The sequence below is a fragment of the Drosophila miranda genome, chromosome XR (assembly GCF_003369915.1).
Source record: "Drosophila miranda strain MSH22 chromosome XR, D.miranda_PacBio2.1, whole genome shotgun sequence".
Taxonomy (NCBI): domain Eukaryota; kingdom Metazoa; phylum Arthropoda; class Insecta; order Diptera; family Drosophilidae; genus Drosophila; species Drosophila miranda.
In genome coordinates, this window is record NC_046674.1 from 19,893,464 (window position 1) to 19,906,088 (window position 12,625).

Sequence of the window (12,625 nt, forward strand, 5' to 3'; positions counted from 1 at the left end):
AAGCGTTGCGACGGACCAGCCAGGGCAACAATAAAACTTCGGACATTGTCTGAACTGGACTCTGACTTAGACAGGGGGGGATCTGGGGGCATCTGGGGGCCTCTGGCTCTGGCACGCATGCGCAAAGTGCCACCGCCAAGTGTCAACGACAGTCGGCTGTCAGTCTACATGAAATTTTTCAGCGAAAGTGACTGAACAAGTTCCAATTGTGCATCGGCGCCGCTCTGAATGCTTTTATTCGAGCCTGACAATTAACTGGCGTAATAGTTGCCAAAAGAAATGAAAACCTGGGCCTACCCACTGAAAAAAAAACTATACAAATGTGGGTGCGGGGGGTGAAAGTAGGATTTAGGGAAAACAGTAGGCATCTAGATACGTTTGAATGTGCCGTCTGAAATCTTAGATCTCAAATAGTCAGTATTAAAATGTTTTTAAATTCACGTAGAGCTGAAGTTTTGTTGCGGTTCTAAATATTTGGTTTGGTTAGGTAACATACATGTTCAAAGTGTCCGTCATCGCGCCAATTCATGTAGATAGGCGTCTATCGATAAACACAGTACAGAGCGACCGTGTGAGTGCACAACCAATCATCTGTTAACCAACACCGGCTGCAACAGAGCGCGAGTACTAGATAGCAACAACAACATCGCCGTGCGTGTTCTTCTGTGTGTGTGCGTGTGAGATTGGAAGACAATGGCTGCAGCTGCGGACGGTGTTGTTCCTACCCTTGCAAGTAAATATAATCCCGCAGATTCGATACAAAACTAGTCCCCAAACACTGCCCCCAATGCCAGACAATGTGGGGCACCAGCAGCATTGCCAGCCCCACCGCCTGGCAGGACTGTGCAAACTCAAGAGTCATTCTCTGTCGTGGGGGGTGGGGAGGGGGGAGCGCTACCTCGTGTATTTCTCTGGTAACTAATCTATCGTGCCTTCGTTTACAGTTCGCTCTAGCGTGGCGGTTGAACTGTGGTCATCGGCCGGACCTAAGTTGCCATATGAACACAAGTCAAACTTGCCGCGAGAGGAGACGAAATGTTCTCGTTCGATCTGCTTCAGTCCAGATGGCCAATATTTTGCATATTCCAACGGCCGGGACGTTAAGGTGCTCGAGGCGTGCAAGGATGGTGCCGGAGAGTGGCCAGTGCAGTGCTCGTTGCCGCGCCCCAAGGCGTTCTACCTCAAGTTCTCGCCACGTGGCAATTATTTGTGCACCTGGGAGCACTATGCCATCACCAAGGACCGCCCAGAGGGGTCGCCCAATCTCCTGGTGTACGATATCACCACGGGCACCGAAGTGTTTGCCATTGTCCAGAAGAACCAATCGAATTGGGAGCCATCTTGGTCGTCGGACGAGACCATCTTCGCTCTCGTCGTGGGCGGCGAGGCTCTGTTCTATGATCTGCCCGAAGGATCGGCTAAAGGATTCGAAAATACCCAAAGAAAAATAGGCGGCAGTCGTGGGGGAATGTTATCTCTTGGTCCCGGCCACTGTCCGCCGTATTTGGCCTTCTACAATCCCGGCGCCAAGGGTGCTCCGTCCATGTGCAAGCTGTACAAGTATCCCGCCCTGGGCCCGAACCAAACGGTCGCCTGCAAGAGCTTCTTCCAAGCAGACCGCGTGGAAATGTTGTGGAACAAGAGAGGCACTGGCCTGCTGTTGCTAACCAGCACCGAGGTGGACAAGAGCGGCGCCTCCTACTACGGCAATCAGGCTGTCCACTTCATGGCCACCAAGGGCGACACTTGCTCCGTGCCGCTGTCGAAGGACGGACCAGTCCACTGTGTCAAATGGAGTCCCAAAGCCACCGAATTCGTGGTTGTATATGGCTTCATGCCCTCCAAGGCAGCTCTCTACAATCTCAAGTGCGACGTGATCTATGACTTTGGAGAGGGTCCACGTAACTGTGCCTATTTCAATCCTTTTGGAAACATCATTGTGCTCGCCGGTTTTGGCAATCTGCCCGGAGCCGTCGAGGTATGGGATGTGCCCAAACGGGAGAAGCTGGCCAGCTTGAAGCTGGCGGACACCACTGTCTTCGAGTGGCATCCCAATGGCGAATGGTTTGTCACAGCCACCACCGCTCCCAGGCTCCGCATTAGTAACGGGTAAGTTGCTTCCCATGAAATATGCTTGCGATTCCGATGCAAATTGTAATTATTATTTTACTTGCAGTTTCAAAGTGTACCACTACTCCGGAGCCCTGCTGCACGAGACCATGTGGCCGCAAAGCCAGGAGTTGCTCGGCATCGAGTGGCAGCAGTATGCAGATAATACCTTCAGTGAGCCAAAAATCACCAAGGCCAAGCATGAGGGGATTAAATCCAGTCAGCCAGAAGCGAGCAAAAAGGCCTACACACCGCCCCATTTGCGTTTGTTGAAGGAGGGAAAGAATCCAGAGAAGTACTTGCCACAGCCAACCGTACCCGGACTGGCACCAGCATCAGCAGGTAATGGAATGCGCAAGATTTGGAACAGGCAATATGATATGGACAATCCGATCGTGCGACGGAGCGAACAGGGTCAATGCCAAGTGCCGAGTGGCCGTGAGGGTCGTGATGCATCGACAGCGACATCGGTAGCTGCCGCTAACGTGCCAAATCGGTCCAACAGACGCTGTCGACCCTATCAGTATAAACGATACTAGAATTAACGATTCATCCTCCTCCTTCACCCCCTTAAACATTTCGTAGTACATGCAAATTAGGATTAGAGACTTATATTATGGCAGTAAGTAGGGCGGGAAATGTATTTGCTAATTGCTGTTTGCGTTTCTTTTGTTGCCTGCAGGTGGTGCCAACAACAAAAAGAACAACAAAAACAAGCCAAAGGGCCCACGGAGGGATGTAAATGTAAAAGCTGTGAATGGTGGCGATGTGGATACCCCAGCAGCCTCTGCTGCGGTACCGACGACACAGACAGTGACTGTGACGGGGGAGGACCAGCAGGTATCCCAGACGCCACATCACACACACAGAACACGACCACAGGCGCCCAGATATCAACAGGAGAATGCTGCCGACCAACAGCGCCATCATTATCACCATCAACCACATCCCCAGGCCAATGGCCAAAATTCGAACGAGAAGGAACGCAAAATTCGCACCGTTGCCAAGAAGCTCTCAGACATTAAGAAACTGAAGTCGCGCCAGGACCACGGCGAAAGTCTTGAGCTGAATCAATTAAATAAAATTAAAATGGAAGCAACTTTCTTGGACGAACTCAAGATGCTCAAGCTGTCCGACTAAAGGGAGTCGCCGAGCGAGAGAGGCAAGAGGAAAAGGACAATACCATTGATATGTGTGATACACCCACAAGATGACACCACAATTTGCCTTCTCTCCTCCTCCCTTCTCATACACTGTTTGTTGTTCTTCCCTTTCCTGCTGTTTAACGCTCATTTTGCGAAAAATATGTGTCGCAAAAAGTTTAAAGTTAAAAACATTTTTCTACTTTTGTGATTTCTGAACACTTTTGGCAAACAAACAGTTACTCGAAACAACAGAAATTTATGTACCAAATTGTGCTATCAAGCGAATAAAGAAGTTTCCACAAAGATACAATGCTACAACTCCCAATTTGATTTCTTCTTGATGAACTCTTCCTTTCCGTCTTCTTTGACGGCCACATAATAGCCCAAACTCTGGTATTTGTACCGCATGTAGGCAATATATCCAAAGACTCCAGTTATAGCTGTCAAGCCCAGGCCCATGACGACCATGTTCTGCAAAGAAAACAAAACCTATTAAAGAAAGCTCTGAATGTTGACGGGTGCATCCTGAACACCCACCGGCTTTGTGTACAGTTCAAAGTTGATCAAACGGAAGACGCCCGTGCTGCGCATGGAGCGGATGCCATCGCCAGGCTTCTGTTCCTTTCCGTCACTCATTTTCTTAAAATGCTTTTATTGAACTTCGAATGCAATTAGTAAAATTTTTACCGTATTTGTTGCACAATTCAGTTTTAAAAGCAAAAGCGTGAATAAAATGTCAATTTATCGATGGTTGCTCTATCGATGATTTCAACGATATATCAATACATCGGCACTCCACCAAAATTCATTTTTTTTTTTTAATAAAACGTACTAATCAATACAAATGTAAATAAAAAAAAAAAAAAAATGAAATATATCCTAATACATAATACATTGTGTAGACTAAAGTGTGACAGTGTTGCAGAGAAATATCGAAAGCTCTCAACATGAGAATTCTAAAATACCAATCGATACTGTTTCATATAATTTAATTTAACATCATTAATTTATGCAACATAATTTTGTAATAATTAATCAATATATATGTACGTATGTATCCGATATTATATAAATTCGAACTGATAGCCGCGATCTACAAAGCTAAGCCCCCGCTCCGATCGGACTGGGAAGTCTGGTTTAAAGACGATGTATTCCCTGTATTCTGGAGAGGTCTTCAGGTTCTGCAAGGGACAGTACAATGAGATTAGTTAAATCTGAACAATAAACGGGAACAATGTAATCACCTCTTTGTCGACAAAGTCCTCGAACCCACTGAGGACATAGTAAATAAACAACGGCGGGGTCTTGCTGTATCCCGTCTGTTGTCTATGCGGGTCTTTTTGCTTGAGAATCTTAAGGGCTCGGGAGAGAAAACTGGGTGTTACCTCTCGACAGTAAGAGACGTCCAGGTGCTGCAGACGTGGGCATAGATCAACGAATTTGAGGAGCACATCATCGTTCAAATGGGTACAATTTCGTAGGCAAAGCAATTGCAGATCTTTCATGCAGGTGTAGCGCTCAAGATAGTCGGTAGAATGGTCCCAACTGCAAATGGCCAGGCGCTGCAGTTTTTTATGCGTCCAAATTGGCAAATCCCTGTCCCAACCCGGCTCCAGTGGCATGTAGTAGCCATCTACGGCCACGCATGTAATTTCCTTCGCCTTGTGCTCCATAATAGCATAGAACTCCTCGACTTCTCGTATTTTGGGATCGTATTCGTCCGGGCAGACCTCTGCGGGAATGTGCCATTCGGAGCAGAGGAGAACTACCAGTTGTTTGAGCGACGGCAGCTTCATGATTTCGGGCAGTACAGACTTGATCGTGGCCAGATTGAGCTTGAGGGTGGTGAGACTCTGGAGAGATTTAACGCAGTTGTTGAGGCGCAGCTTACTGATCCCATCGAATGTTCGTATGTCCAGCACTTGGAGGTCGCACCGACTGCGGAACAGGTGACGAATTAGGAGGCAAGCTGGCGAAGGAGCCGCAAATCATTACTTACTGGCACACCTCATCCAGATACTGCTGGCGCAGCTCGTAGGCCTTGTGCTGATCCTCATACAGATGAAGTTCTTTCAGATGCTTAAAGCGGGAGAGATACCGCCCATCTGTAGGAGTGGTTAGGCGAAGTCTACGCACGCCAGGCACAATGAGGGTCAATTTGCGTATGCTGCGATTCGATGGATAACAATCCACGTCCTCGGGATCGTAATAAAAGCTGGTCACCTGGGGCAGCTCCGTAATGTGTATTTCATCCAAATCCTTGAGCAATGTGCAAAGACAGCTACTGACGTACATTTCCTTTATATACGGCTGCATCAAATGGATGAAGTAATATAAATCATCAAAGTTGGGCAGCAGTTCTCGCCTATTAAAGGATTGACACATTCTTGATTATAATCAATAAATATTTCGGCTGCAATTATACATTTACCATTTTTCCAGATCCATCGTGTCATAGGTATGCCTGATCCGCCATTTTCCCAAGGCAATGTTTTGAAACCTCTGGCAGACTTTGGAGAAGTAAATCTCTGTAGGCAAATCCTGCAGCCGCTCGAAAATCTCTTCCAGGCAATCGTCATTCAGCTTCAGTATCTCAGAGATGGGGCCAGTCGAGGACAACGGTGGATCTTCATTGTCAGACGCCATGGCCGAGGGAAATGAATATTGTTACACGAATTGTATACGGTTATTGTTTATTTTTATAGAATTTTCTAGTGTCGTCTTGCATCAAACGCAAAACTATCGATAGTACTATCGATTGCTGCGAACGATTGGATACAGTCTGGGGATTCCTGAAACTGAAAATTACTAAATTAGGAATTATTAAAGAAAGTCTATGCAGTTGGCGATATGACCATACTGTTTTGTGCTAGTTTGAATTGTTTTTGTGCTGTTTTTGAATTGGTGACATTTTGAGACTGATATCATTTTGATATGTTTTGAGATCAAAACAAAAGTATTTGTCAAAAAAAATAACTAAAATATGTGTTCACACTGACGGTCCTAGCTAGCTATTAATACTAAACCGAATATTAAAATCTAGTGATATGATTTTCGGTAATTGAGAGCGATTAACCCATTGACGGCCAATGGGTATTTAAACACGCTCCACGAAAACTATGAAACTTGTAGAATTTTAGGGCAGTTTAGGTGAAAGATATCGTGGTCTCTTTTTTGTAAGTAAAGAAGAAGGATAGGATGGATCTAAAAGAATTTACAAACAGTATTGTTTTCCGCGGTTTAACGCAAGTTGTTCACCTGTTTAAATAGAGGGGGGTCAAGTGGGTTTTTTTCATCGGTATATTTTGAAAATGAGACGGTATATTTCTGAGGGTCAGACCATATATCTTATCGATAAGCCCGCACAAAACACGTGTGTATTTCTTTTTATTTGTGAGCAAGCGTGTGCTTGGTATTAAAATTTTAGAGTGAAACAATTGAAATAAATATGGCGGACCTATTGAAACTAACCGACGCTATCGTATTAGAGTACATACAATCTAAGGACAAGAACCTGGCCAAGGTGTTCCAACAAAAGACGAAGGCAGTAAGTGTATTTTTTTTCTATGTGGCTAATGCAGCTTCTAATGCACTCAAAAGCATGCAGCTCGTGTTTTTGCCTGCAGGTTGCTGTTTGAGACAGCAGGTTGAACATATCTGGATGGTTCTGAAGAGTAGACATACCGTTCTTGTATATCCGAATCTTCCTGGCTCGTGCATGCGACCGCGACCACGTGCTATTTACTAACCAAGAATTTCATACGTTTGTTCCACAGGCCACAGTGGGAAAGAACACGCCAAAGCTGAGTGAGATCTTACAGTTTTACCAGACCAAGAGCTCGACAAAAATTCCAGCAATTAAGGCAGCAGCTGCTGATAGTGACAGTGATTCAGACGACTCTGATGAGGCGCCAGTGCCGGCGAAGAAGCCAGCCGCTGTTGCGTTGACAAACGGCAAAGCTGCTAAGGTGGTCAAGGCCTCGAGCAGTGATGATAGTTCCTCAGACGAAGAGCCACCAAAGAAGCCAGCAGTGGCAGTAAAGGCCGCTCCGGCCAAGAAGGCTGCTGCTTCCTCCAGTGAGGATAGCGACGACTCTGAAGAGGATAAGAAACCAGCTGCCGTGGCCAAGACACCAGTCAAGACAACTCCAGCCAAAAAGGCGGCCTCCAGCAGCGACGACAGCAGCTCCGAGGAGGAAACGGCCAAACCAGCGGCCAAGGCACCAGCAAAGTCTGCGGCTGCCAAGAAACCCGAAACCTCCAGTGAGGGTAGCGATACCGATGAGGAGCCAGCCAAGAAGAAGCCTGCACTTGCCCCGGCCAAGACAGCTGTGGTCAAGCCCGCCACCTCTTCGAGCGAAGATGACTCCGAGGAAGAAGAAAAGCCTGCAGCAAAGGCTCCAGCTAAGGCAGCCCCCAAAAAGGTTGCTGCTTCCTCCAGCGAGGGTAGTTCCTCGGAGGACGAGGCACCCAAGAAGGCAGCTCCAGTGAAGGCAAGTCCAGCCAAGGCTGCTCCAGCCCAGAAAGTCGATTCGTCCAGCGAGGGGAGCGATTCCGATGAGGAGCCACCCAAGAAGGCGGCTGCCCCAGCCAAATCAGCTGCAAAGGCCACTCCGGCGAAGAAGGTAGAGTCATCCAGCGATGACAGCGATTCCGATGAGGAAGAGCCAGCCAAGAAGCCTGCTGCCAAGCCAGCAGCCAAACCCGCTGCTACTCCAGCCAAGAAGGCAGGTGAATCCGAAGACTCTTCGGATGATAGCGAGAGCTCTGAGGACGAAAAGCCCAAGCCTGCAGCCAAGCCTGCAGCAAAGCCTGCAGCCAAGCCTGCAATCAAGCCTGCAGTTAAGGCGGCCAAATCGAGCAGCGAAGACTCCTCCAGTGACGATGAGGCTCCTGCTGCTGTCAAGCCGGCAGTGAAGAAGACTGCGGCACCGGCCAAGAAGGACGACTCCTCCTCGGATGACTCTTCCGACGAGGAGAAAGCACCAGCTGCCAAGAAGCCAGCGGCCAAGAAGGCCAAGGAAAGCAGCGACGACAGCGACAGCGATGACTCCGAAGAGGTGAAGCCTAAGGCGGTTGCCAACGGTGACGCCAAGGCCGGCCAGAAGCGCAAGTTCAGCGGCGGGGATGAGGAGGAGGCCACACCCAACAAGAAGTACAACAACTTTGTCAAATCGGGAGACCAAAAGGTTAGTTTTGTCTTTCCCTTTGTCCATTCCCCCATACAAATCCTGTCAAGCAATTGAGAGATTAATCGGTTGCAAAACCACAGCAGAATGGTTTCACCTCCACTCCCAACAACCACAACAACAGCCACAATAGCAGGCAGTTGAACAGCAGCGGAGGCGGTGGTGGGAGTGGCCGACGTCGTTCTCCCTTCCGTCGCGTGCGGACAGAGGAGGTTCTCGTCGATGCCCGAGTCCAAGACATGTCCTTTGAGGCCAAGGTGAGTGCCGCAAATGCATTTGAGTCGCGTCAGACGTGTGTGTTTGTGTGTGTGTGTGCAGAGGCATGTGGTTGGGGCTAGGGCTTCTCTGCAGAATTACGCAGCCAGGGGCGGGGGGCAAAACACACAAATTAGCAAGACAAGACGTCCCGACAAAAAACTCAAATCATTTGTGGCACTTGACGGCCAACCTTCGTTTCCTACTCATTCGTTTTATACATCTGCAAATCCTTTGCTAATTTGTGGTTTGCCCTCTTTGGCCTTTCTCCCTTGCAGAATGGCGACGGCTTCAAGAATCACCATGGACGCGGCGGACGTGGAGGCTCCGGCTTTGCCGGACGTCCGGATCGCAGCACCTGGGAGAGCAACAATCAGAACGGCGGCGAGGAAGGCGGCGAGGGCGGTGGATTCAAGAAGATGGGCGATCGCCGTAGCTTTGGTGGCTTTGATAAGAAGCCATTCGAGGGACGTGGCGGTGGACGAGGTGGCGGCTTTGGCGGTGGCCGTGGAGGTGACCGCGGCGGCGGCGGCTTTGGCGGTGGCCGTGGAGGCGACCGCGGCGGACGCGGCTTTGGCGGACGTGGTGGTGGCGGACGCGGCGGCTTTGGCGGTGGACGTGGAGGCGACCGCGGCAGCTTTGGAGGAGGGCGTGGAGGCGACCGCGGCGGACGCGGCTTTGGCGGACGTGGTGGCGGCGGGCGCGGCGGCGGTGGTTTCGGCAACAAATCCTTCGACTCCTCAGCGCCGAAGCCAAACAAGAAAATCACCTTCGACAATTAGATCTAGTTAAGTTCTCTCTCCATCCCCCCACCCACAAGCACGTACACACACAAACGCGCGCAGATGTATGCAGATTTGTTATGTAATTAGAATTAAATCTGTTTAAACAATTTTATACTTACGCGAACCGTACCCCCTGTATAGAAAAACGCTGCCGGCTCCTGGGGCGAACGGGCCAACATCGACCTGAAGCACACCCGCGGCAAGTCCTTCAAGCACGAGAAGACCAAGAAGAAGCGCGGCAGCTATCGGGGCGGCGCAATTGACACAGGCGTCAATTCAATAAAATTTGACTAAATTTACGAGTGCCCTCACACACTATATATAATATTCTATATTCTAACGGATAAGAAAACTTTGTAGAGTAGTCTCTACATCATTATATCAATATACAGCAGTTACACTATGGCATCATACGCAGTAATATATTGCCAATCTGTAAAATCCTTTCCTTCTTTTGATTTGATACGCCTTATATTATAGAGCCTACATTTTAAATTGAATTAATCCGAAATGAGAACTGGCGGTCAATAAAACCGTAACCACACACTAAATGATTGTTCAAGACTCTATTTCAATAGAAACTATTTTTTTTCTTATATAATATATATAATTTCACTAATGGGTTTCCTGAATATTTTTCAATTGACAAACATAGGACTTGCATTGCCATTTATAAGCACACGGCCTAATATATTCCAAAACTTCAATACAAATATCCGGTAGTCGAAAGTTTTGGGATATATTAGATTTGTGGTGTGAGGCCACTGCAAATTGATTTGTTCCTTTTGGTTATAATAATGACTCGATCTGATCCAGATTCGGCAATCTGGTAGATATAGGGGTACATTAGATTTGTGGTGAAAGTAGATGTGTGCAACACCCAGAAGAAAGCGTTTCAGACCCCGCAAAGTACACACATCGGCATAAGTATTTTGACAAAAATTATGCACAACGTATTCGGTTGTAACTTCTTATTTTTTCAAAGTAGAAACTTTATTCATTTATCGTAGAAAGGTATTATATTAAGCTATTAACAATATGTAAACAAAGTATGATAAGTGGGTTTATTGTTAAATGAAAATTAATTATTCCTAAACAGACGGTGGCATAAGTATTTTGACATTTTATAAAATGTAAAAAAAAACAAAAACGAATGGAACGAACTAACTTTTTATGATGAATCAGCAAAATATATATCCTCCCTTTGCCTCTATCACCTTTTGCAGACGTCTCGGAACTGACTCCACTAAGCTGTGGATATAAGCCAGCAGAATTTCTCTCCAGAGTGATTTCACCTCTCAGATTTTATTCTCACGGTTCCTTGTCAAATTTGGAGTCCGGTTTCTTTTTATATAAGACCAGAGATTCTCGATAATGTTTAAGTCTGGGCTCTGGGCCGGCTAGTCCAAAGTATTAACCCCAATGTCCTTCAAGAATTGGGTAACGACTTTAGCTTTATGACACGGGGCGTTGTCCTGTTGGAAGGTAAAGGACTCCCCAATAAAATGATCTCCAGAGGAGAAAGCGTGATAGTTTAGCACTTCCAAATATTTGTCTTTATTCATGCTACCATCAACAGGAACTAAATTTCGCGAGCCATTGTAGGCGACGCATCCATAAAACATTATGGTCCCACCTCCATGGATCGCTCTTACACATATAGGTGCCACTTTTTTGCGACGTTCTTTTAGGTTTCTTACGAAAACTTTTTTTTTTTTGAGCCGTGAAACTGAAAAGCACTTGCATCGCTCCATAAAAAATTTTTCCAAAATTAAAATTATTTGCCGATCAATTTTTTGGCAAATTCAAGGCGCTTTGACTTATTGCGCTGTGTTATTTGCAGTATAGCTCTAGTAATATATGTTCCAAAATCAGTTTCCATAAGACGTCTACGTATTGTCCGTTCGCTGACATCAAAATTTCCTGTTCCCTTCAAGTCATTGGCAACCGATCGAGGAGTTTTTAAGACATCCTGCTTAAATTGCCGCAAACTAAAAGTGTCTACCTTGGCAGTTGTCTTTCGTGGTCTGCCACAACGTGTAGCGTTTTTTGCAGTGTTGGTTTTTTTAAATTTGTTTTTTTTATAGCAGTTTGTCTGACGTGAAATATGTATACTATAATCTACTGATATTTTGCACTGAAATACCAGAGTTGAACTTCACTATTATTTCATTTTTAAGAGATTCACTGAATTCCTTTCGGTTACTCATATTTCACAAATTATTAAACGAAAACAATTTTTATCAGCATTTACAATCTCTAAACTGAGATAATCCGTAATAATGGTTTCGCTTTCTATCAACAGCAGATCAATGCAAATTAATTGAAGTTCTGACAAAATACTTTTGTCCAGCCAAGATCAGATTACGAATGAGAATAAGAAGCATATTAACAAAACGCAAAATGCAACTACGAAGATAATTTGCAATATACTTTAAGCATTCATGTAGTTAGCGGTAAATCAGATAAGAGAGCTGTAACACGTAGCAATTCGTCAAAATTCAACGCTAAACAAAATACTTATGCCGACGTGTGTATATAAATTCTTGATGCAGAGACCATACCTACCAGAGTGCCGGATCTGCTGGATCAAAACGTATCATTATTATTATAGCCAGAATGAACAAATAAAATTGCAGTGGCTACGCTACTCGTTCCACGCGCCTACTCATTCTCTCTCTTTCTTTTTCTCTCTCTCTTTCTCACACACTGTTAGTAATGCAGTGTGCGCGGTCTTACGGAAAAGAGCGAGATAAAGAGCTTTTGGTTGGTGTGAGAATAGAAAAAAAAGGGACAGATGTACAACAAAACTTTTAAGATAAAAAGAAGCAGATTAAATCTGATATATAAAAATGTCCCTAACTGTTCGGTCGATTTATTTTTTGGGTAAAATCATGTCCCATTTGGCTCTTAATGTTCCGGCGCATTTTTATCTACTCTACCTTCCTTTGCAATGTATTACCTTTCGCACTCTCTCTCTCTCTCTCTTTCACACACTGTAGTCGTGCAGTGTGCGCGGTGTTACGGAAAAGAGCGAGATAAAGTCAAAGAGCTTGTGTTTTCGGGAGAATAGAAAAAAAAGAGACAGATGCAAAAAAAGAAATTTAAGAAAAATGGAAACACATAAAATCTAATATATAAA

At 45.9% G+C, this 12,625-nt stretch overlaps 4 protein-coding genes across 8 annotated transcripts; 2 read left to right on the plus strand and 2 right to left on the minus strand.

Annotated features, from left to right (window-relative positions):
• The first annotated feature begins 467 nt into the window (after nucleotides 1-467).
• Nucleotides 468-3,569, plus strand: LOC108152832 (eukaryotic translation initiation factor 2A). The gene is made up of 4 exons (XM_017282437.2): nucleotides 468-733; nucleotides 945-2,109; nucleotides 2,177-2,451; nucleotides 2,792-3,569. Exons 1-4 carry the CDS (start codon nucleotides 694-696, stop codon nucleotides 3,247-3,249), a joined length of 1,938 nt encoding a protein of 645 aa, XP_017137926.1. The 5' UTR covers nucleotides 468-693; the 3' UTR covers nucleotides 3,250-3,569.
• LOC108152833 (small integral membrane protein 8) lies at nucleotides 3,491-4,006 on the minus strand. The gene is made up of 2 exons (XM_017282438.2): nucleotides 3,792-4,006; nucleotides 3,491-3,725 (listed from the first exon to the last, which is right to left on the minus strand). Exons 1-2 carry the CDS (start codon nucleotides 3,888-3,890, stop codon nucleotides 3,567-3,569), a joined length of 258 nt encoding a protein of 85 aa, XP_017137927.1. The 5' UTR covers nucleotides 3,891-4,006; the 3' UTR covers nucleotides 3,491-3,566.
• Nucleotides 4,007-4,226: 220 nt separating this feature from the next.
• Nucleotides 4,227-6,207, minus strand: LOC108153263. 2 transcript variants are annotated; one of them, XM_033387882.1, is made up of 5 exons: nucleotides 6,115-6,207; nucleotides 5,686-6,052; nucleotides 5,254-5,619; nucleotides 4,499-5,192; nucleotides 4,227-4,435 (listed from the first exon to the last, which is right to left on the minus strand). In XM_033387882.1, the coding sequence occupies exons 2-5, from the start codon at nucleotides 5,898-5,900 to the stop codon at nucleotides 4,319-4,321; spliced, it is 1,392 nt and encodes a 463-aa protein (XP_033243773.1). In that variant the 5' UTR covers nucleotides 5,901-6,052; nucleotides 6,115-6,207; the 3' UTR covers nucleotides 4,227-4,318. The 2 variants fall into 2 exon arrangements, with proteins under 2 accessions (XP_033243773.1, XP_017138614.1); XM_017283125.2 differs by lacking the exon at nucleotides 6,115-6,207 and having other exon boundaries at nucleotides 5,686-6,060.
• Nucleotides 6,208-6,601: 394 nt separating this feature from the next.
• LOC108152827 (nucleolar protein dao-5) lies at nucleotides 6,602-10,052 on the plus strand. Of its 4 annotated transcripts, none has more exons than XM_017282427.2 (4): nucleotides 6,602-6,801; nucleotides 7,031-8,443; nucleotides 8,527-8,700; nucleotides 8,977-9,562. In XM_017282427.2, the coding sequence occupies exons 1-4, from the start codon at nucleotides 6,703-6,705 to the stop codon at nucleotides 9,478-9,480; spliced, it is 2,190 nt and encodes a 729-aa protein (XP_017137916.1). In that variant the 5' UTR covers nucleotides 6,602-6,702; the 3' UTR covers nucleotides 9,481-9,562. The 4 variants fall into 4 exon arrangements, with proteins under 4 accessions (XP_017137916.1, XP_017137915.1, XP_033243771.1 ...); XM_033387880.1 differs by lacking the exon at nucleotides 8,977-9,562 and adding an exon at nucleotides 9,625-10,052 and having other exon boundaries at nucleotides 6,605-6,801; XM_033387881.1 differs by lacking the exon at nucleotides 8,977-9,562 and adding an exon at nucleotides 9,625-10,052 and having other exon boundaries at nucleotides 6,605-6,801; nucleotides 8,530-8,700.
• Nucleotides 10,053-12,625: the final 2,573 nt, after the last annotated feature.